Source organism: Podarcis muralis, chromosome 11 (genome assembly GCF_964188315.1).
Source record: "Podarcis muralis chromosome 11, rPodMur119.hap1.1, whole genome shotgun sequence".
NCBI classification, from domain to species: domain Eukaryota; kingdom Metazoa; phylum Chordata; class Lepidosauria; order Squamata; family Lacertidae; genus Podarcis; species Podarcis muralis.
In genome coordinates, this window is record NC_135665.1 from 36972258 (window position 1) to 36996280 (window position 24023).

At 44.6% G+C, this 24023-nt stretch overlaps 1 protein-coding gene across 7 annotated transcripts in view; it reads left to right on the forward strand.

Annotated features, from left to right (window-relative positions):
* Positions 1 to 4638: 4638 nt before the first annotated feature.
* ARHGEF28 (Rho guanine nucleotide exchange factor 28) overlaps positions 4639 to 24023 on the forward strand; it is a 135218-nt gene continuing 115833 nt past the window's right edge. For all 7 annotated transcript variants that reach the window (XM_028748496.2, XM_028748499.2, XM_028748500.2 and 4 more), the window contains exons 1-2: positions 4639 to 4794; positions 18549 to 18592. In XM_028748496.2, the coding sequence (XP_028604329.2) occupies positions 18560 to 18592 (33 nt within the window). In that variant the 5' untranslated portion in view covers positions 4639 to 4794; positions 18549 to 18559. The remainder of the gene's footprint in view (positions 4795 to 18548; positions 18593 to 24023) is intronic.

Sequence of the window (24023 nt, forward strand, 5' to 3'; positions counted from 1 at the left end):
ATGATGAATGCCAGAGTGCACTTCCGGGTCATGTGGCCAGCATGACTAAGCTGCTTCTGGCGAACCAGAGCAGCACACAGAGATGCCGTTTATCTTCCCACCTCAGCGGTACCAATTTATCTACTCACTCTGGTATGCTTTCAAACTGCTAAGGACAAAGCCAAGGGAACTCACCCCGTCACATGGATTACAAGGCTAGCCCAAGAGGCTCAGTGGTTTAGACCACAGTACCACCTGCTGTTAGCAAGTTATATGTTAGCAAACTAAAAGCAAAACATGCTTTTTATATATGGAAGATTTTTTCCAGCTGTTGGATGCCTTGAAAAAGACCTTGCTCAAACTAGAACTGCAAGCCATAAGGAAAATCTTCATTTGTATCCTTAATCCGTTTCGGAAGTCCGTTCTTAAACCAATGCCATTCTTAAACTGAGGCACGCTTTCCCTAATGAGGCCTCCCATCACCGGTGCCCTTCGACCATTCGGATTCCGTTCGTAGACCGAGGTAAAGTTCTCAAACTGGGACACTACTTCTGGTTTTGCAGAGTTCGTAAACCGAATAGTTCGTAAACAGGACTGTTCTTTAACTGAGCTACCACTGTATCTGGATTTCCTCCCTAGAAGGCAGGGCTGATGAGAACTAAATGTGAACCTATACATCTGTTTAGAAAATCTATGTGAATAGAGCTTCTGGAAGTAGCTCTTGCTGTCCATTGTGCTGTGGTCTGTTGCTTATCTGTAGTTTTACTGAAGGGCTGTAACTTAGTGGTATCTTCTTTGCTAATGGAGCTTGTATGTGTTTGCTACCATCCTTGCTTGTGCTGAAGCCTGAGATGAGAGCTTCCCTTTTTTGTAGGTGCTCATGCCACCTCTGCAGAAACAGAATGCTCACAGGTAAGTCTGAAACCTTGCCTTCTAGTGCCAGTAACCTGATATAGTTAACACATAGCCTAATTGCCTGTTTCAAGGTGAGTTATTCTTAGCTCAACTATGAGATCAGGTGGCCTCCAGATGAATCTCAAGTCCTGGGTCACAAAGACGTTATATTCTTGTCATAGGAAACCTTCAAACTGCTTCTAAAAATTATGACTTTGCAGTGAAACGTGGAGAAAGATCGGGTGACTGGTTTCGTTAGGGGTGGTGTAGTCTGTTCTCTCCGCCCGCCCCCCCCCACTCCATTGTGCAGTAACGCAGAGAGATGGTCGTGAAATACAACCCAAGCAGTTTCAGTGAGAGAAGGAAATCCAAGATGCTTCCCGGGTCACTGGGAAAGCTTGTGTATGGACTCAGCGTGCTGGTTGCGAGTTCACCAGGCCTAGCTGTTCCAGTACTATGGCTTAACAACAGTTACAAATCACACAAACAATCTTAAAGCTTAATTTGAGGTTTTCTTGCAGAGAAACTTGCTTAAAAACATGATGTTTTATTTTGCGAAAGTATCATTTTTTTCTGGAGGCCTGTAAGCTTTCATTAGTGCAATCGTCAGATGAATTGACCACCAAAGCTTTATGGCCCTCCAATGGGGGCCAATTTTAGTTGGTGGGGGTGGAGAGTTAAGAGCACAATTGCAAACAGGCCATTTTGGTTCCCATGTACTGCTTAAACAGATGGGTGGTGGGTGGGGAGGAATGTGAAGATAACCTTACTTTCCAACAATCACTAGGGGTCCTTGTTAAAGTCATACATTTGCCTTATACTGCTTTCACTGTCTGAAAAGATACCTGTCATGAAGATCCATAATTTGCATAGTTATTTAAAGATAATAAACTATAATGGCCTGGTTTTTTTGAACCACAACCGTCACCAATTTTATCTACTACATACGTTTTTAGAGAAAAGTGCAGCCTTTTAAAAATAAAAAAAAGTTGCATTACTTCAAGTGGCATGTCTGTTTCCAGTAATTTATATAGAGATGCATGTTGTTTCACTCCTTTGATTTTCAAAGTCCCAGCTTAGGAATGGGGAAACTTTGACTCTCCAAATGTTTCGGGGCCACAGCTCCCAACATTCCTGATCATTGGCCATGCTATCTGGGGCTGATGGGAGCTGGAGTTCAGTAACCTCAGAGGGCCACAGGTTCACCATCCCTGTCCTAACCACACTAACAGATTGCTTGATTGACCCCCTAAGATACATGAATAGCCTGCTACTTGAAAGGGATGCTTATATATCTGATGGGATCCTTTATTAGAATGCTAAGTCTTTTGTGATAGAAATTCAGTCTTATCCAAATGGCTTCAGAAATGTTTCATAGAAATCAGAAGTATAGATAAACAGGAGTGAGATTTAATAAAGATAAAGTGAGATGGAGTAGGAAGGAGAAAAGTAAATTAATTGTAAATGGAATGACTAAACCCTGTGAGGGAAGATTAGGTTGAGAGGCAGTGAGCGGCCCAAGGTCACCCAGGGTGGATTTGAACTCTGGACTCCCAGTCTGTGGTTAGTCTGACACGCTAACCACTGCACTGCACTGCCTCTTTCTTGAGCCAAGCCAGCCCTGCTTCCAGAAAATGGCCAGAAACTTGCATCTTTTTTATCTAAGGCTTCCAGAAAGGGAAGAAGGGCTGTGCATGCGGAAGGGCCCAGGTTCGAGTCCCAGCATCGCCAGACAGGGCTGGGAGTGGGGGGAAAACTGCCAGTCAGAGCCAGCACTACGGAGGTAGAGGGGTGAATGGGCTGACTCTAGGCGTGGTCCTAATCCACGGGCACTAAGTACACTTGGCCTGAAAGCTTCTCCCTCCCTTGCCAGAGCAGCAATGTCACGCTGGCCACGTGACCTGGAAGTGTCTGCGGACAGCACTGGCTCCCGGCCTATAGAGTGAGATGAGCGCATAACCCTAGAGTCTGGCAAGACTGGCCCATACGGGCAGGGGTACCTTTACCTTTAATACTGATTTATGGTGCAGAACTTTGGTGTATATAGTCAAGAATGCTGAACTCTTAACAGTAGACAAGATACTGTTTTTGTTTATTTGTAAAGCAAACAGAGAGATATGATAGAGCTATTGTTGCTTGTGCTTCATGTAGTCATTTGTTTGTTAAACCATCATTTGATTAAATGTTATTCACTACTTCTTTTTTTGGTAATGCTTCATAAACCAGCCCAACCTGTTTGATTAGCTGTAACAGTGGCCAAAAGAAATAAGTGGTTACTTTCAACTGTGGAAAGGGCCTTTGAACACACAAATGGGTTTGGGTGGTTCTTTTGTGCTTTAAATAATGTGTGAATACTGGTCATTGACCATAATAAAGAGACTGGTTGATTGGGTCATAATGTGAGGATCCATGCCCATATCAATTATTTGATCATAATTTAAGCCATATTAACTTTGAGTGCATAGTGTAGGGTAATTCCCCTTTCTCCATAAATGCTTCCACAGCTGCATCAGTGTCCCTTGTGCTTCTTTGTGGCAGTGCTCCATGGCTGCAATTACATGCTAGCAGCAATGCTATGCAATCCAGTGGAACAATCCTAATACTTTCCAAGTTGTGAGTCCCATGGATGTCTGTAATCAAAGCAGGGAAGCCCCAACTTTATTATGGGACGTCTTGCACTTGTATCCCCCCTCCCTCTTCCTCCCTGTGAGGCAGATAAGTGCATGAGCACAGTAGTCTCCCATTCCCCAGTCATTTAATCTCTACCCTCAATGGTGCGCAAATACTCTTTTGCTGTGTCTCTTCACAAATAACATGAACAATCGGATGACTGCAGCAGAATCCTCCAGGTTCTCTTTGGACTATCCTTGACCATCTCATGAAGTCCAGCCTGGGCTGGCCTTAAGCTTTTGCCCTGTATCTCATAAACCACCTGCTGCCCCCAAGGGCGCTTCAATGCAAGAATTGGAAGCAAGTTTAAACTGGCAGCAACAAATTTAATCACATTTATATCTCAAGGTGGTGTACATGGTTCCCTTCCCCCCTTGCATCCTCACAACAACCCTGTGAGGGAAGATTAGGTTGAGAGGCAATGAACTCTGGACTCCCAGTCTGTGGTTAGTCTGACACGCTAACCACTGCACTGCACTGCCTCTTTCTTGAGCCAAGCCAGCCCTGCTTCCAGAAAATGGCCAGAAACTTGCATCTTTTTTATCTAAGGCTTCCAGAAAGGGAAGAAGGGCTGTGCATGCGGAAGGGCCCAGGTTCGAGTCCCAGCATCGCCAGACAGAGCTGGGAGTGGGGGGAAAACACGCCTGTCTGATAATCCTGGAGCCACTGCCAGTCAGAGCCGACATTACGGAGGTAGAGGGGTGAATGGGCTGACTCTAGGCGTGGTCCTAATCCACGGGCACTAAGTACACTTGGCCTGAAAGCTTCTCCCTCCCAAGCCACCATCTTGGCAGCAGAGGCGACTCCACATTTTGCCTCAGCTTGTCCCGGCACCTTTCAGAGCTTTTACGTCGCTCGGATGCAGCCGTTGCTTGGCGCAAGGCGGCCCGCAAGAGGTCGCTGCCCGGCTCCCGTCAGCTGCCCGGGAGAGTTTTCACACGCGCTCTGGGGAGCCGAGAAGCCCAGCCGCTCCCTGGCCGCTTGGGGCGGTCCTGCCGGCGCTCGGCAGCAACAAGTCGGACGGGGAGGAAGGGAGTGAGGGCAGGATGGGCGGGCAGGCGGCGCCCGGCTCCGCCCCTCGGGAGCCTCCTCGGGATCAGCAGCAGCTGCAGCAGCAGCAGCCGGCGACGGTGCCGGGCAGGCAGAACCCCTCGAGGGCGCGCCAGTTCGGAGGTGGCGCCGGAGCGCTTCTTCGGCCCCCGGCTGCGCTCCAAGGGCCCCTCCGGGACTCCTCTGGGGAGCCAGCAACAGGTAATGCCCACACCGGGAGTTGGGACTCCGCTTTCTGGCGGGGCTGGAGGAGAAGAGACTTTTCCAAAGTCTGGCTTTCTGCTTTCCAGTAGCACCTTAAAGACCAACTAAGTTAGTTCTTGGTATGAGCTTTCGTGTGCATGCACACTTCTTCAGATACCTTTTTCTTCAGACTTCTTCAGATACCTTCTTTCTTCAGAAAGCTCATACCAAGAACTAACTTAGTTGGTCTTTAAGGTGCTACTGGAAGGAATTTTTTTTGTTTTGACTATGGCAGACCAACACGGCTACCCATCTGTAACTGGCTTTCTGCTGTTTTTCTCAGCAGGTGTCTTCCATCTCTCTCTTTCCTATGGCGCTTTTGGCTTTAATGAGTGTGAGAAGCAGCAATTCAGCAGGCGCAGCTTTTTTTTTTGCTATGCCCAGGCAGTGTTTTGGTGGTTTGGTACCTCTCCGCCCGCCCTCCCTTCCCTTCCCTTCCCCTGGCAAAAGCTTATCTGCCTTTGTTGACAGTGAGAGGCAGAAATCCAACCGATGTAGCTTCTTTCTGCGGCAAGGCGTGATGGGGGAAAGGCTCGCCTCTGGGATATCTGCCTGTCACGTAAAACGGTGGTACAACCTTGCCAGGTCAGTGTGTGGGGTGCCAGGGAGAAAAAGGACTCTCTTCGAAAAGATTAGCTGAAGTTTTCAGTGCGGTGGTGGCATTTTGGGTTTGCAGCCAAGTTTGCCAGGTGTATATACTCTGAAACAGGGGCGGGCAGACGGTAGATTGGGATCTGCCTGGTGATCTGCTGTAGACTGGGGAGGGTTTCTGATTCCCAGTAACAATTAACAATAGCAACAAGAAAAGCAACTTTCCTCACCTAAATTAGGCTGCTGAAATGAGGAAAGCCAAGCAGGTGTGGATTTGTGTGTGTAAGGACAGTCGGCTCTGTTCAAAACAAGTACTAAAACACCTTTCTAGGCTTAGCATTTGCTCAGAGGTGTTATTTAATTCTGTGTGTCTCTTGCATAGGATTCTGGCTGGTGGCTCTTGGGGTTGAAGTTAAACACAAACAAAGCTCTGAGAAGCCTGAAGTTTGCCCAACTCTTCTCCAAAAGGATTAGCTACTTTCCCATTATGTCTAATGAAATGTTCTGTGTAATTTGAAGGCTTGCATGCACACATCTACGCAACAGAGTGAATTTCGTTTAGTAAAATAACATATTGCTTTATCTTATTTTGTGGATACAGGAGAAACTCAACTGCTTAGTCTAGGGATGGGGATTTTGTGGCCTTTCAGATGTAGTTGGACTACAACTCCCATAATCCTTGACCATTGGCCAGGCTGGCTGGGTTACAGATCCCCTACCTTTGACCTACTCTAAGGCAGATTAGGCAAGGTGCATGTAATAGTCGTGCTGGTGCTTGGGCCAGTGTGCCTGTGAACACTTGCTTTTTCCTTCTGCCTGATTAAGAGTTCTGTGTGACTCAAAGGGATACATAGATGCATATGTCTTTGCAGCACCTATTTTCCAGGTCCAGTACGGCCACATCTGCTAGCTGGTCTCAGTCTTGTACTATACTGTATAACCTAGCTCTTCTGACTCGGGACTTGTCTGCACTGGTGCAATACGTAGCATGTCAAACTTGATTTCACAGTGAATTTCATGCATGGCTCACCTGTGGTATCTGCACAATGCAGCTGGCGTCTCAAAATGCCTATGCTAAGAACACCACACTACCTTCCCAAAGAGGTGTTGAAGAGGCTTTGAACAAGTTACAGTGCAACAAGTTGAAATGCAAACAGATTTTGCAATTGACCAAAATGAACTTGCAGCCCTAAGGAGCCTCCTCTGGTGTCACCTTTGTTGGAGGTTCAGGGCTCGGCCATCCCATGCCCTTATCTCCTTGCCTACCTCCGTCCCTCAAAGGCATATACTGTTAGGCCTCCTTACTTTGGGTGGAGTTCTCGCCTGTCAAGTATCTTGCAGTCTAGGTTGCTGGCCAAACTAAGGGTTGTTGTTTCAATTTTTTTAAAATTTTATTTTGCATACTGATTTCCACCTAGCACAATCGCCACCCTTTCTGGTTGCTTCTGACCACGGACTCAGAAAGGGTGATACCTGTCAAGCTCTAGCACACTCAACATGACCTCAAGCCCGACATGTCAGTCATTCTCCAAACTGGCGTTGCGTGAGAAATAAACAAATTAAATTATTAAAGGAGCTTGCAAGGAGAAGGCTGCTCGTTTCATCTCTGCATGTTTGAGTGGCTGCTTTCTCTCCACCTAGAATCATAGAATCATAGAATCATAGAGTTGGAAGAGACCACAAGGGCCATCGAGTCCAACCCCCTGCCAAGCAGGAAAGACCATCAGAGCACTCCTGACATATGGTTGTCAAGCCTCTGCTTAAAGACCTCCAAAGAAGGAGACTCCACCACATTCCTTGGCAGCAAATTCCACTGGCAAACAGCTCTTACTGTCAGGAAGTTCTTCCTAATGTTTAGGTGGAATCTTCTTTCTTGTAGTTTGGATCCATTGCTCCGTGTTTCCAGATTCCTGTCAGCATTGTGGATAGGTCATTCTGTTCCTTTTGCAGGGCCAGTTGAGTCATCCAGTGGCTCTCAGTGCAAAGACATAGCAGAAGTATCTCCCCCCCCCACTGCTCATTGAGGAGGAGGAGGAGGTCTGTTGCATTTCTGTATGAGTGACCAGTGTTCGAAATTAGCCAGGCGCCTTTTGCACCTGTCTATCGACCGCAGGCAACTAAGTGAAGATGCCTGGGTGCCAGGATGGGTCACCATCTGGAGGTGCATGCCTGGGGATTGTTGGATCTTGACTGTTTTCACACACTAGCAACACATCCTGTAGAATTCTAGTTGTTATATTTCATTTGAATGCTCGGAATGAATTTCAGGCACCGAAATGCTTTTTCTGTGCAGAAAAAGAGGTAGACGTAGACTAATATATATGTGGACTGTCCTTTAATCAAGTGACTTTTCTTCTTTTAAGTTCTCAAAGTTCTTTTAAGTTCTTAAGCGAGCTCAAGGTTGTCATCTGAACTAGCCAGATGTTTAACTGAGAATCAATCACAGCCAGCCCATCATTTGAAAAACAAAACTTTAGAGCTGTCTTACCCAAAAAATGACAACTAGACATTCCATTTTGGTGACTGTATCCTTGGTATAAGGAGCCATTTGACCCATAGCTTATATATCTGAGTTTCTAACACTGTAAGAATGACTGCTCTGTGGTTGCCTCCTGCCAATCAGCATTTGCTATGGGTTGGGTCCTTCTGTTTCAGCTCTGAATTGAATGGTTCAGTTGTACCTGATGTAGAGAAGCAGCAGACTAACCTACCTCCAGGGTAGGCAACCTATTGTATCTCTGTATGAGCCACTGCTTTGAGATTACCATATTCTAGTCAGGAAGCCCCCGCCCCCCCAGTGCCATGCCCAGAAATGCCGCATACCCAACTCCCTCCATCAACAGCCACCATTGCCAATGGTCAGGCATGATGGGAGTTGTAGTCTGGCAGCATCTGGAGGGACATAGGTTCCCTACCCCCGATATAAAATAACCACCCACTGTACATGTTGCATTTCTGCAGAGTTTGCACCCATCCGTTGAAGGTGATGCATTCTGTGTCCTGCTGTAGAGACTGAATTCCAGGACATGTGTGCTTGCGGCTTTCCCCTTTCAAGTTTGTGTAAGTTATTAGCAATCACACGTGTACAGTTTGAAAAGGGAAATGCTCTTAATTTTATTGACTTTTTCATCAATATGTCCCCCCCCCCGCCTTTCACTGTAAAATGACCTCAAGGAGGCTAATAATAATTAAAGCATTATGCAGTGCTGTGACGCAGTAAATGCAGTGCTATCAAAGCAAGATAAAGCAGCGAAACCCACAGATAAAAACAGCAGATAGAAGTTTCCACTAGGAGCTCTTGTATACCATGAAAACCTTGGGGGAATTTATAGACATGGGATGTGCCCTGCAGTACTGATGCAAATGTATATGGGTTTGTTTGTTTTTTATAGAGTTTGCAGTTGGAAGGTATCTTCTATGACTCCTGCAACCATGCAGATGCTAAATATATTGCTTTTCCTTTGGGTCACATCAGTGAGGCCCAGAGGCTTGTGTGCCTTGTCATCTGGGCAGTCCAGGACCTCCATAAACACTGCCCAGCAGAGGTCACTTGCTGTTACCCACAGGTGCCCAAACTTCTCTCAAAGAGGGCCAGATTTGATGAAGTGAACATGCGTAAGGGCCGACCAGTTACTGAGCTTTTTTTATATAATTTTAGCCCCAAGTTGTTGAGCGTTTTAAAGGATTTTACCCCAGGACATATACTGCCACGGGGGCCGGATTGAATCGACCGGCAGGACGAATTGGGCCCACGAAACGGACTTTAGGCATGCCTGCTGTTACCCAAGTATAAAAGCTCACTGTAAGACGTGGCGCTGAGATGACGCAAATCGAGTAACAGAATAAAGATGCGTGCTTCTTTAGGAGTCAGCCACATCAAAATGATTGCATAATGTCTATAGATTTGCTGGTCCATTAATTAAATGCTATGCAAATTCTCTTGGCACACGTTTGCTAAGCGTTGCTAGTTGGAACGTAGGATTATGTTACAGCACATTAAACTGTAAATGAGAATTATTGCTACTGAACCAACAAGTTCAGTTCCCACAGTTAAAGGGGGAAATGTAAATGAGGAAGCTATCATAGTTAGAGAGTTGTAGAACACAACCCTCAGCCCCCAGTCTACCTGGTGTGCTTTTTCTGTGTTGTTTGGCTTGTTTGCAAGATTTAAATTTCTGGCTTGCTTGTTCCTTTGAGCAGACTAGACTTCCCAGACTGATTTGCTGATCGTTATTTCTAGTATCCAGGGTGCAAAACTGTTTCCTCTTTGAAAGGCTTGTCCCCACTGGCCCACCCCCCGGGAGACAGAAATGGGAATAACTTAAGATGCTTTTATGTGTGATGCTTCTGTTGTTGCTGTTAAAAGAAGGGTTGAAGTAGCAGGATTTGAAAAGGAAGCAATGTGTGTAACAAGTGGCTTGGCAGGCTCACACCGAGGATCACTTTTTGACCTAGAAGAAGGAAGTGTGGAAAAAGATAGAGCTTTGAATGGAAACATGAACCCCCTTATATTATTGGAGACGCAGGGAAGGGGGGAAATAGGATGCTATGGGGGGTCCAGTGAAAGTAGGTAAAGGGACCCCTGACCATTAGGTCCAGTCGTGGCCGACTCTGGGGTCGTGGCGCTCATCTCGCTTTATTGGCCGAGGGAGCCGGCGTACAGCTTCCGGGTCATGTGGCCAGAATGACTAAGCCGCTTCTGGCAAACCAGAGCAGCACACGGAAACGCCATTTACCTTCCCGCCGGAAAACTTGCACCTTTGATGTGCTTTCGAACTGCTAGGTTGGCAGGAGCAGGGACCGAGCAACGGGAGCTTACCCCATCGCGGGGATTCGAACCACCGACCTTCTGATCGGCAAGTCCTAGGCTCTGTGGTTTAACCCACAGCACCACCCACATCCCTCCAGTGAAAGTGGGCAGTGCTAATACGCTGATCTGTGCATTGCAAAGGATACCTCTACTGCATTAACAACCACCAGACACCCATATAGATACCACACGAGATGTTCAAAGACCATTTAAATCTCCCATATGAAACCACTCATAGAGTCAGGTCAGCAAAACATTTGCTGTATAGACTGCCAGCACAGGGAGTCCTTGAAACAACTCTTTCCATCACCCTAGAGACAGCAATGGAGTACATTAGAATGGTATATTCATAATATGAAAGTAAATCCACACATGTGTTTTGGCGTGCATAGAATTGTAGCATTTATTGGATGATTTCTTACCGACAGCAACACGTGATGTGGGATAGCCATGATTTCCTAACATTTTTTTAAAGCTACAAAGCAAGCAGGTGGACGGCCTCAAAGCAGTAGAACCTGGAGAGGTGTTTAGCCCTCACCTCTATGCTATTTTCCCAGTTGATACACCTGCTTGTTCCTCCCCTTCAGTGAGGGTATTAGTAGCCTCAAAATTGGGGAGAAAGGTGCAGGAGAAAAGGGTTAACCCTGCCCTCCTCACCCGCAGCCATGGTGCAGTTGGGTCATTATAGACTATGGGCTTAATAGACTGGGGTGCTCTTTAGATGGTAACATACATTATTTCACAATGTGGCAAGCCAGTCTTGGTTCATTTGGGGACCCCCCTGTTCTGCTGAGTGAGGGGTTCTGGATTCCTGCCCCTAAGTCTTGCCTTGTTAAGGCCACATCTCCAAGTCAGTTTTCCCAGGTAATTGCAGCTGCTGCTAAGCATTGAAAAATAGGAGTGTAATCACAGGTCATGGGTAGTTTGGTGCTTAGCAGCTTTGTAATTTTGGACAGCTCTTATTAAAATTTTTAGGAACTGATCTTTAACTTTAGATCCCCCCCTCTTTTACTTGTTTTCAACATTGTGGTGAACTCTGATGTGCTTTTATTGTGTTTGTGTTGTGTGTTTGTATTGTGTTTTCATTAATGACAATACGTGAAACACCGGAAAAGAAAGAAAGAAAGGGTAAGATGTGTCTGTTGGAGTGCTTCTGCTTAACTCTTAGCTGATAAAAATGTTCCTGCCAGGTTCCTCCCCTGCTAATGTGGCCATGGGAGAATGCCCCAGAACCCTTTCCGCTTTTACATATTGCTAATGCGACTGTCAAGTTCTGATTACAGAATCTTTATTATTAGTGGCAGCCTGTGAGCTTATGAAATGCCACACCCTTGGTTAAGAAGCTATTGCTGATTCACCAATTGGGTGTGGTGGTGAGGAATAGGACTCCTACCTATAGCTAAGCAAATTTGGTTCTAATTCCCAGAAGCAATCCTTTATTTCTAAAGTTGAGCAATTTTTTTTGAACATTTTTGGTTAAAAAGCAAGCTCCTTCATAAGGTGGAAGTAAATGCTACAAGGGGCATGGGGCTGCCTCCTCCCACTTGTCTAGTACAGTTGACTCCATGCTCTGATGTAATTGCACGGCAGATGGAATTCAGCCTGGGGCTGCCATATTTGATGGTAAACCCATGCCCTTTGTAATGTTCAGTTACACCCTGTGATGATAAGGGTTGGATGCATGTGGGCAATGCCTGGTGAAAATTCAGAAGGCAGAGGTGCAGTTTGGAGCTCAGTTAAAGATAAAGGTAAAGGGACCCCTGACTATTAGGTCCAGTCATGGCCGACTCTGGGGTTGCGGCGCTCATCTTGCTTTTCTGGCTGAGGGAGCCGGCGTACAGCTTCCGGGTCTCGTGGCCAGCCTGACTAAGCCGCTTCTGGGGAACCAGAGCAGAGCACGGAAACGCCGTTTACCTTCCTGCCGGAGCGGTACCTATTTATCTACTTGCACTTTGACGTGCTTTTGAATTGCTAGGTTGGCAGGAGCAGAGACCGAGCAACAGGAGCTCACCCTGTCGGGGGGGTTTCGAACCACCGACCTTCTGATTGGCAAGTCCTAGGCTCTGTGGTTTAACCCACAGAGCCACTCAGTTACTCTTCCATTTTTCTTACCTCTAGAAATTTTTGAAATACAGGTGTTTTATTTTTATATATTTTCAAATGCCATTTTTCTTATGTGGCCAAATGGGCAGGATGTGGAGAGGAGGCCAGACTCCATGTATCCCTCTTCTGAAGTTATTTTGCCATCGCTGGGATGTTGTGTTTAAATATCTGTTTTCTTTTCCCTTTCGGTTTACAAAGCAGCTGGCAGGTGGCGGCGGGTGTTGTGCAGTTCCAAACAATAGCAGCATAAATGTTTCTTAGGGGGAAGAAGGAAGGATAAATAAAGTTAATCTGTACATGTGATCACTTAGCCAAGTATTCCTCCCTGTTGTGTACTTTGCTTAATCTGATTTCTTTAATGGTGCGCAAACTAAAATAATCTTGTAACTCATTCTTTCCGTTAAAAATTTGTTCTCATTTAGTATCTCATCACAATGTGCTTTGTTTGACACTTCCAGGCAAAACGTACCCTTTCTTGGGGCTCTGGCAGTGGGGAACTTTCCTGATACGCAGTGCTTCTAGAAAACTTGAAAATCCTTCATCCTGAGAGCAAGCCCCAAACTGGTCTTCTGCTGAGCAGTTTCTCAGCCCGCAGCTGGCCATAACATAAGTCACCCTGAGCCACTTGTCTCAGGTGGCAGTTTGGTGACAGTTTGCCCAGGTGACAGTTTGCCCAGACCCCAGCCTTATTGCCAGCCACTGCTGTGCTTCTGGAATTCCCTTGTTGGTGGCAGCTTGTGAGACCCGGGGTGGCTTGTCTGTGGTGCAGTAAGTAGCAACCAGCAGTGCTGTGTGGTGTAGCATTGGCAGGTTCTGCCTTGCCTCAGGTGGCAAAAATGGCTTGATCTGGCCCTGGTCAGGCCTGCCACAACTTAGCTTTAACGGAAAAGGGGCTGCTTTCAACCTAAAAGGCAGGCAATTATGGCAGCTAAATTGCTCCATACAAGCTGTGGTTTCATGGTTTCAAGAAGCCTGAACGGCAATAAAGGATGATGCAGGTGAGAGGAGGGAGAGTAGATCCCCAGAGGTGGCCAACAATCCTTTCAGCTGCGATTTTATTTATTTTTATTGTAATTTTTTATTTATTAAATTTGTTTACCATCCTTCATCCATAAATCTCGGGGCAGTTCACAACATAACATTACAACATAGAAAACACAAACTGCATAAAAATAAGAACAAAAGCAAACCAATAATCCCCCTCCCATAACACATTTAAAAGGGCATTGGAGGGCAACCATCCAATGGCCTGACTGAAGAGGAATGTTTTTGCCCGGTGCCTTAAGGTGTGTAATGAAGGTGCCAGCCGAAACATCCTAGGGAGAGCATTCCACAAATGGGGAGCCACTGCAGAAAAGGCCCATTCTAATGTTGCCTAGAGGATGATTGACCCCCATTGTATCTGCCCTGTCCTTCCCACTTCATCTGTTTCATGAGTTTCTCCATCATATGTTCCACAGGGGGAAATTGTGTGGTCTGAGGGATCTGTAGCCTGATCTTTTTTCACAGTCTTGGACAGGGGTCTGCAACCCGCGGCTCCGGAGCCGCATGTGGCTCTTTTACACCTTTGCCGCGGCTCCGGGGTGGATACTAGCGAGGGGAGGAGGCGCGTTGTGCGCCCCGACACTCCCCACTGTGGCGGGCGCTGTACTGGCTGTGACGTCGCATGGGGGCGGTGCGTGCGTTAGTCACGCACCGTCCCGACGTCACCTTCCCGCCCGCTGTCAGATCAGAGGGCAGCGGCGTGCATGCTTTAAATGTCGCAATGGTTTTGCGGCTCCCAGTTTTTCCCCCCTTCGGAAACGGGTCCAAGTGGCTCTTTTTGTCTTAAAGGTTGCAGACCCCTGGTCTTGGAGCTGTTTCTTTAGAGTATCTTCATTTCATCTCTGAGGCAGCACATGCAATTCCCACCCCCCCAGCTGCTGTAAATGTCCCCGAAACAGCATATAGACCAACACTGCTGTTTTTCTTCAGATGTTAGTAAGATCTTACACAAGAGCAGGAAGCCAAAGAGGATCAATTATGCGTCCTGTTGCACGTCCCTTTCAGGAAATACCATTATTAATGTGTGACTCTACTGGTGCTTGCTTAAAAGAAATAATGAGCATGTTTTTAAACAATGGTTGCTGTCCTTTTGCGGGGAAGACATAATATGTTCCTGAGAGTGCTTGGTGTGAGGCTTAATGCTGCTTGAGATGCAGGCGAGTGTAATGTAAGAACAGCTATCACATGTCTGTTCCATTGCCAGGATATGGGTGATAACTAACTCTAGCTATATTCAGAGCAGGCCATTGAAATTAATGGTCCATTAATTCCAGTGGATCTACTCTGAATATCACAAACATAGGGTGATGTGCAAAGTTGTTGTTGTGTCTGGGACTTGTTTGGGCAAAGCAGCACTGTGGCTGTCAATAATTTTAAAGCGTCCCTGGTTGCATATCTTAAAGAGCAGAGTCGGGTCGAATGGCTTAAGGCTGCAATCCTAAAACCATCTCCTCTGGGAAGGGGCCATGGCTTAGTGGTGGAGTGCATGCTGAGAACACAAAAGGCCCAGGGTTCAATCCCTGCCTTCTCCAGTTAAAGAGTTCAGGTTAGCAGGTGATGGTGAAAGACCTCTGCCTGTTACCATGGAGAGCCATTGAGAGTCAACTAGTGTTCAGCTGCTGTATTGGGACTAGGGATGGAAGAATCTGTGTTAATTTCAGTTCTCTCCACTTCTCATCTTTTCCAATCTTAAATTTGGTTTCAATCTTAAAATTCTGGTTTGCCAGAAGCGGTTTAGTCATGCTGGCCACATGACCTGGAAGCTGTACGCCGGCTCCCTCGGCCAATAAAGCGAGATGAGCGTCGCAACCCCAGAGTCGGTCACAACTGGATCTAATGGTCAGGGGTCCCTTTACCTTTACCTTACATTTCTGCAGCAGTCTGAATTTTTCTTTTTAAAAAATCCTCAGCTGTGGTGAAATGGCATTGTATTTCTATTTAAATTATAGTAATTTTTAAAAAATATTCATCTACACCTATAAAGCAGCACATGCAAAATTTATGCAAATATGCACCCTCTTTTCTCCTTTTTTTGGTGAGGCACTTCTCTTTTGGGCAATGTTTATAAGAGGCTACCATAATAATAGGGAACCCTGCACTCAATATATCTGGAGGTGATCAAAGCAGAGGCATGGCGCATGCTTGGGTGATATTTAATGGTAGAGCTATACAGAGTAGACCCAATGAAGTTAATGCACATGATGACAACGCTAGGTTCATTAATGTCAGTGGGTCTACTTTAAGTAGGACTTTACTGAATACCACCCTTTGTTCTGCGACTTTGAGTTCTGCACAGCATTCGTGGTCTGTTTGCTGCAACTTTGTTAATTGGGCAGCTGCTACTTCTGTTTGCTAGCTTGACAATGCCCTCATGGTGAAAAGAAAGTTTGCTTTGGGCTTCCTCCACCCTATGTGGAGCTTACTTCTGTGTACATAAGTAATGTAATGTGTGAATCAGTCCTTATTAGCCCTTTGTAGCGTTCTAGCTGGGGCTGATGGCAGTTGTAGTAAAAAAATAAAAATCTGGAGGGCAACAGTTTAGTGAATACTGCCTTACAGAAACAAGGAATTAGTCATAGAAACAAGGAATCGGTTTTGTTTTGTTGCAGTGGAAACGGCACAGGTAGATTTGCATCCACAAGAGAAGAAATGTTTAAACAGTTTCTGACTCATTGATACCACATGGTATGAAATAATAGACTGTGCAAAACAGAAGCATATTTATTTTGGAAAATGTTCAACTTGACTAACAAATCCATTTCTGAATGAAGGTGACCTCCTTTGGGGCAGACTTTTTGTTTCAGGTCCAATTTTTGTTCCTTTTGGTGAGAGTGTTTTGCTTAGTACATTTATCAGCTAAACGATAAATCATTCCAAATTTTGTTTCCACACCCAACCTGAACTGATTTCAAATAAAATATTTTTGAGGCTGCCCACTGTGGCTGTGATGAGAGAAGGAAGGCAAACTGTTCAACGTCTTATAACTGTTTATATTTTTGCCGAATGGGAAGATTGAGTTACTCAGTTGAAAACTCAGTATTGCAGTCAACAGGTCTACACATCCTGGAAATGCTACTCCTTGCCATTAGGTGAGGAGCTGCAGATTGCTTTCCATTGCTTTCTGAACATTTGCAGCTCAGAAATTACTCATGAGTAAATGCTCAGCTTGTGGGACACGACAACTTGTAAGTACAGTGGTACCTCTGGTTGCGAACGGGATCCGTTCTGGAGGCCTGTTCGCAACATGAAAAGAACACAACCTGCAGCGGCGCATGTGCGGTTTGCAATTTGCTGCTTCTGCGCATGCGCGTGATGTCATTTTTGCCCTTCTGCGCATGCGCGAGCGGCGAAACCTGGAAGTAACCCTTTCCGGTACTTCCGGGTCACTGTGGGACGTAACCTGAAAAAACGTAACATAAAGCGGACGTAACATGAGGTATGACTGTACAGGTTGTAAGTAGATTAGCTGCTGGAATAGAGTAGCATGGCAGGCTGGGAATCTTAGAATCATAGAATTGTATCACTGGAAGGGACTCCAGGTGTCATCGAGTCCAACTGCCTGCAATGTAGGAATCACAACTGAAGCATCCCTGACAGACGGCCTTGCAACATCTGCTTTAAAACCTCCAATGAAAGAGGTTTTCTGTAAGCTGATCCTGTCAAGCAAGAAACGTGTGGTCTAGTCCAATATATCTCTTGGGAAAGAGTCTAAAGAAACAGACCCCCTTCCTTGAATGCAATCAATTGTATGGGGATCTGCTTTGCAGATCAACAGGAGGAAAAGACTCTACGCAGCTTGTTATTTGAAGCAGGAGGGTCCTACTTCAGCCAAACTGTGAGTAGAATTACTTACAAGTAGGGATAAGGGAGAAAAGTGCGCCTACCTAATGTGAACTTTCCAAAACAATATGCGAATCTTTCGAAATTAAATCCTTATTTGAATTTTGCAATGCAGTTTTCCTGCTGAGTAATGCTTACAAAACTGGATATACTAGATTAGTGTGCGCTTAATATAGGTATGTTACTGGTTAGCATACAAAACAGCATCATTTTAGGGGAAATTGTTTTGCAAATATGTGTATATTAGACAAAATCGCACACAATGGTGGTTATATTAGGAGAAATTCACACTACAGTGCTGATGAATTTTCAGGAGGACTTAAAAAAATCACAAACAGATGTGGAAATATGGAGAAAAATGAAGAAGTGGCAGATTCAACCATTCCTACTTGCAAACATCCACCCTGCTTTGCTGTTTGAAGTGTAAAGCTTGCTGGGGGCAGTATAAGAGTTTGTGCAAAATGATGGGTGAGGCAGCAGACAAAATGACAGAGTATGTTGCGATAATTGCTGAAGAACTGCCGACTTCCCTCAACTTATTTTAAACTGTAACTTCAGAGTAATTGTTTACTCAAAATATGTTCGCTTAATCTATTAATAAAAGCAAGCACCCCTATCAAAAATATGGTCAATCCCTCTTTTTAAAAATGCAACATAATTTATGTGAATGAACACCAATGGATAATTAAGACACGTGAAAAATGTTTGGCATTATTAACTGAAGAATTTTATACTGATTGAGCATACTTTTCACCTGTGATAAAGAAAAAAAAGAGCAAAATAATATCGATCCCTGGATTTTTCACCACATTTGCTGAAAGTATCCTATTTGCTCACTTGGTTAGAGCGTGGTGCTGCAGGTCCGATCCCCATATGTGACAGCTGCATATTCCTGCATTGCTGGGGTTGGACTAGATGATCCTCAGGGTCCCTTCCCATGCTACAATTCTATGATTCTAAAGTACAGATAACAATATACAGAGCTGAAATAAGCCAAGGTACAGGTTTATAGTGAATAATTTCATGGAAACTGAAGCAGAGATATATTGATGCTCTGCAAATGCATTTAAATTTAACCACTTGTTTTTGAAATTGGTATGACTTTCCCCCTGTAATTCTGCTTTTGTACCTGCCCTGTTCCCTTGGCTATGGAGAAATGCACAAGGAGGAGCGGCTTTTACAGATACTCGGAAATTGCTTGCTTGGAAAGCAATTCAGATGCCATGGTGATAGGCTGAGCGTTGGATTCAGAACAATGCACAGAATAGTGTCAATGCCTTGAATTAAAGTGTGTGATAATTACTTTGGTTTCCTCTATTTGTAGATGCTGCAACGATGGAACTGAGCTGCACTGAAGTACCTCTTTATGTAAGTTCCAATGTGTTAGTCTTCTGCCCTAAAAGGTCCTTTTGTTTTCAGGAAGGTCTTACTGAGAAGCAGTGTGAATGAAGCAGAAATTATGTTCCCTGCTTGACAGAGGCTTTAAGCCACTGAATGCTACTATCTCATTTGAGCCGGTGTAGCAGTAGCACTTTTCATGCATATTGGCGCACGTGTTTCTGAAGTAGCTTTGAAATAGTTTTCACGTTCTGACATAAATATCACAGCACTTTTCTATCCTTTCAGCTGGCAGAATTTGGAGTGGATATTCTAACTGTGGCAGGAAAATAACCTCCCTGGTTTTAGAAGATAAAGATTTCCATTATGGTAGTTTTTCTTCTTCTTTCTCCTGTCAAAATAGTTCTTTCTATCATGCTAGTGACAAGTGAAGGGTATTGTGACTGAGGTTGGCATACAATTGTTAAATGTACAGGCCTAGTTCAGATGTAAGGGGAAACCATGGTTTCTTCGTACAATATGGGGCAGCCAATGTGATGACAACCAAATGTTGCTGTACTACAGTTCCCATTAGCCTGATGGGAGTTGGAATCCAACAACATCCAGAAACACCACCATGGAAAGGCTTGAGATTCTGCACTCTCATCTTGTTTCTACTCTTCTTTTAGGTACCAGAAGTGGAGACTGGGAGTTTCTGCTCCCAATTTAAGCTAAACCCAGTTTCCCATAGTGTTCAAACTCTGGGAACTTGGGTTTGTTTAAACTGTAATTTATTATACAGACCAGGATTGGAAACCATGGTTTGACCAGGGTTTGTTCTCACTAACTAGAGCAGGGATGGGAAGCCTGTGGTTCTTAGTTCAATTTTATGCACTCCTCAGCTTAATTTCAGGAGGGGACAGAAGGAAGGTGGTGTTGGTGGGAAAGCCAGAATGGATGGAGCAATGGAAAAAGAGGCAGTAAAACCTTTCTAAAGAGTTGTCTGTATTATTATTACACAACTGCTTTGATCAATAGTTTTGGGTTTTAATGCATGTTTTCAGTTTAGTTTGCCGGTGGTTATTTTGTTTTTTGTTTGCTTTAAGTCGGGCTCTTGCTGAGTTAGACACCTTACAGTGCAACGCTATGCATTCTTACACAGAAGTAAGTCTGACTGATTCAGTGTGATTTGCTCCTTAGTTAGTTTGCATAGGATTAAGCAGTGGTGTCCAAACTTTTTCAAAGAGGGTAAGATTTGATGAAGTGAAGGACCGTGAGGGCCAACCAAACTTGTTGACCTTTTTTTAGGATTGCAGTTGTTGAGCTTTTTTTAGGGTTGGAATTGTTGAGGTTTGGACGCGCCTGGATTATCAAGCCAGTTTAACAAAGACTGGCCTAACTTACCCCTATTGCAAACTCCATTGAGGAGCCTCTGGGAGGGGCTACTGCTGGTTGAGCTGGCGGGTGAGTGTGGGCCTGAGTTTTGAGGATTGCTCCCTAGGTCACATGACTGAGGTGAGCAGGTTTTGGAATAGGTGCAAGTCTCTCCTTGCTCCTTCCTGTCCCTTCCTGGAATGCCCCCTTTTTTGGGACTTTCACTAGCATAACTTATGCTGGCTTAAGTTCTGCTGCCTGAGCCTATGTCCCTTTACATACTTTGTGCCCTCTTGTTTTGGCCTGAATGCTGGAATAGGGCTTTAAAACAAAACAAATAAAAAATGTAAATGCTATAAATAAACCATTCTCTAAAAATTTCCAAAAACGGTATCATCGCTTTAGAATTGTAGGCATCCTGGTTTATTATGAACAGGTGCACACAGAGAATATCAGTCACAATTGCCCCACTGATGAAACAGCAAAATGTTGTGCCAAGGCTGGCCCATCGCTGGCTTCTAAAGCAGTATATAAACCACTTGGGAGTTCCTTCCATTAGAGAAACTCCTGCCTTATTAGTGTGCCTTTCATGGGATACACAATCAGACCTGTATTTAAATTAGGCACTGAGAGTGGTTCCTTTGTCCGTTCTCATGGAATAGATTTCTGACCTGTTGTGTTTGGTTGAAATTCTATACATTTGGGTTTCTGAAGACTACAAAGTGTCACGATATTTTTCTAAGGCAGATGATGAAAATGTTCTTTTACTTTAGTTTCCATCCTTTTTGTAAAGTGGGGTAGAATCCACATAACTTCGAAAAAAATGATACTTTCGAACCAGATGCAGACAGGACTTCAGATTTGATTTTTCAGAGGAGACAGATCGTTTCAGTTGAGGCTGATTATTTATGTTGACTTACTACATTGACCTAAACATAACTCGATGTCAGGTGAGTCAATAAAAATATTGTCTTGAAAACTAGCAAGATGGAAGTCAAAGGAAAGTTGTTGAGTTCAGTGTTTTAAGTTGAGAACTGTGTTGAATGTGGAGTGCACTGGTTTTGAGTCAACTTCAGCCTTAAACAAACGTCATTTTATGAGGTCTTAAGTAGATTATCTGCAACAGACTGGTGTCATAGATTGACAGTGTTTGAGGTGAATAATTAAGACAATAAAATATTTTTATAAAAGTCAATAACTTCATCATGAAAAACTGATGCTTTTTATTTTTATAACTGTCATGCTTATTGAGGTGGTCAAATTCTGATTTTGTTGTTGTCACTATAGAATTAATGTATTTTCCAGAAATCATGTAGTTACAGTGGGCACAATCCACCATGCAGGCAGAGGTTACCGATAGAACTGTATCTATACCTACAAACATTCATGGATATGTGTGTCATGGAAGCAGTGTGATGGGAGAGAGAAGAAACAAGAGTCTAAGGAAGGGATAGCTAACAACCGTTTAGGACTACAACTCCCAGCATTCCTGCCCATTGGTTACACTGGCTGGGGCTGAAAGTAGTTGTAGTCCAAAAGAGCTGGAGGACACCAGTCTAAGGTCTGTGCACAGACCCTTCTTATCCTTATCCATCCCTCTCCCAGCCTTGGAGAACAATTAATTTGTAAGGCATGGAAAGGGAGGGATATAGAAGGCATGGACTGGTATTCCTTCTAACATCCATTGTGTGGCCTTTATTTGTGTGTGTGTGTGTGAGAGAGAGAGAGAGAGGGGGGGGGGGAGGGAGAGAAAAAAAAAAGAGAGAGAGAGAGAGAGAGAGAGAGAGAGAGAGAGAGAGAACACATTGGATCCTTCCATCTGCAGGCTCTGCAGCCACAGTGCAAGTGGATTATTGAATCAAAGATATAATTAAATGGAGTTGCTTATGCATCACATATCATGCTGTTAATTGTAGCTCAGGAGAGACAGTACTATTTGCCACAATCTAATTAACCCAGAGACACATATAACCATCTCTTTGGTATTGAATTTATCATAGTCTTCCACCTCCCCTTCAAGCTGTGTGGCAAATTGCTTTAGAAACTCATGGCTGGTTCACATCATTCCCTGATATAGCATGGCGGTGGGCAAAGGAAGAAAGGAAGTTGTGCATTTCCAATTGGCATAGTAAGACGGATGAGAAACCTAATATAGTTTTTCAAATCTCTTTAAGATAAGAGGAGTATAGTCAGACCTCGGCTCCTGAATGGCTCCGTTTTGGAACGTTTTGGTTCCTGAACACCGAAAACCCAGAAGTAAATGCTCTGGTTTTCAAACATTTTTCAGAAGCCAAATGTCTGATGTGGCTTCCTCTGAGTGTAGGAAACTCTTGCAACCAATCAGAAGCCAGGATTTGGTTGTCAAACGTTTCGGAAGCCTTCCGGAACAGATTATGTTAGACAACTGAGGTTTGACTGTAATGAACATCTCTGGCCTTTCCACACAGATCAGACATCCCAGAGGGTAAGCACAAGCCCTTTGGCATGCTTGAATCCCAACAACAACCTGCTATTATGTAAAATGCCTATTATATAAGAGGACTTGCACTGCATTTAGCAACGATCACCTTGTTTTAGAAACAGCATCACCCCATTTTCTATTTATGCAAGGATTTGGATAAAATTTGGCCCAGGGTTGGGGAGGTCATTTGAATGCTGGGCCTTACAGGAGAGGAGCTGGAGGCAGAGAAAGACCATCAGTGTACAGTGGACGCTCAGGTTGCGAACATGATCCATGCGGGAGGCACGTTTGCAACCCGCAGTGTTTGCAACCTGCAGCGCTGCATCTGCACACATGCGGGTTGCGATTCGGCACTTCTGCGCATGTGCAAAGTGCGACCGAAACCTAGAAGTAACCCATTCTGGTACTTCCGGGTTTGGCGCGGTGCGCAACCTGAAAATGCGCAACCTGAGTGTCTGTAACCCGAGGTATGACTGTATTCCACTGAGAGATTTCTGTTATATACTGTAAATAGGGAACTGACACCATAGACAGGCCTTAATATGAGTTAAGGCTGATGTAAACCCTATAATCACTTACCAGTGACAGATGGATGCTAACACCAACAACTTTTCAGTGTGCTATGTCCAAGACCTGGAATGTATGAATAATAAAGGAGGGTTCTTAAGGACATGAGATGAGTCTGCTGGATTGCAACCAGGTCCAGCATCCTGTTCTCACAGTGGCCAACCAGATCCATGTGGGAAGCCTGCAAGCTGGACATGAGAGCAGCAGCACTCTGTTCACCAGCAATTCCCAGCAGCTGGTACCCAGAGGCATGTTGCATCTGACAGTGAAGGTAGGACTTAGCCATCATGGCTAGAAGCTGTCAGTAGCCTTGTCCTCCATGAATTTGTCCAAACCTCATTTAAAGCCATCCAAGTTGGTAGGTACCACCACCTCCTGTGAGAGCAAATTGTGTAGTTTAACCGAGTGCTGCGTGAAGCAGCACTTTTAAAAATCTGTTCTGAGCCCATGCAAAGTGCTTTTCCTTAACTACTGAGTGACTGCATCTCAGCTTACACATTTGGAATTAGGAAGGCTTTGTGTTCATCTCACACAAAGTTAGATTTTAATTCTCAAGCTCAGTCATGAGCACTGGCACACGTTTCAGAGAATGCAGTTGGCCCTTTTAGAATAATGTTAAACTTTCATGGAACAAACATTAGCAGCTCCTGTCCGCTGGGCAGCCATTCTTGCTCAAGCCCTATTGAAATGAATGTGAGTTGTACAAATTCTAAAGAGTGCCCTGGCACTCCCAAGAGGTGTGAGTTTTTAGTGTGGACTGGTTAAGCCCTGTATCATTGCTAGCAGCAAGCAGGCTTATCAGGCAGTGGGAAATGTGTGAACTAGTTTTAGAAAGGTTATTTTATCAGATGACAATATGCATTTATTCTACAATGACAAAGGCACACATTTATTTTAGTGAACTATTTCTTGATATGCCTAATCTGTTTTCCCCCCTCCTGTACTTGTACAGGCATTGTGAAGTTCTTTTGATCCCTTTGTACTTGGCAGATAACTTACCTACCTTGTTGGTTTTGGTTGGCAAATTAGAATTGTAACTATATTCTTATCAGAGTATTTGTACAGTTCAGTCATGGAGTT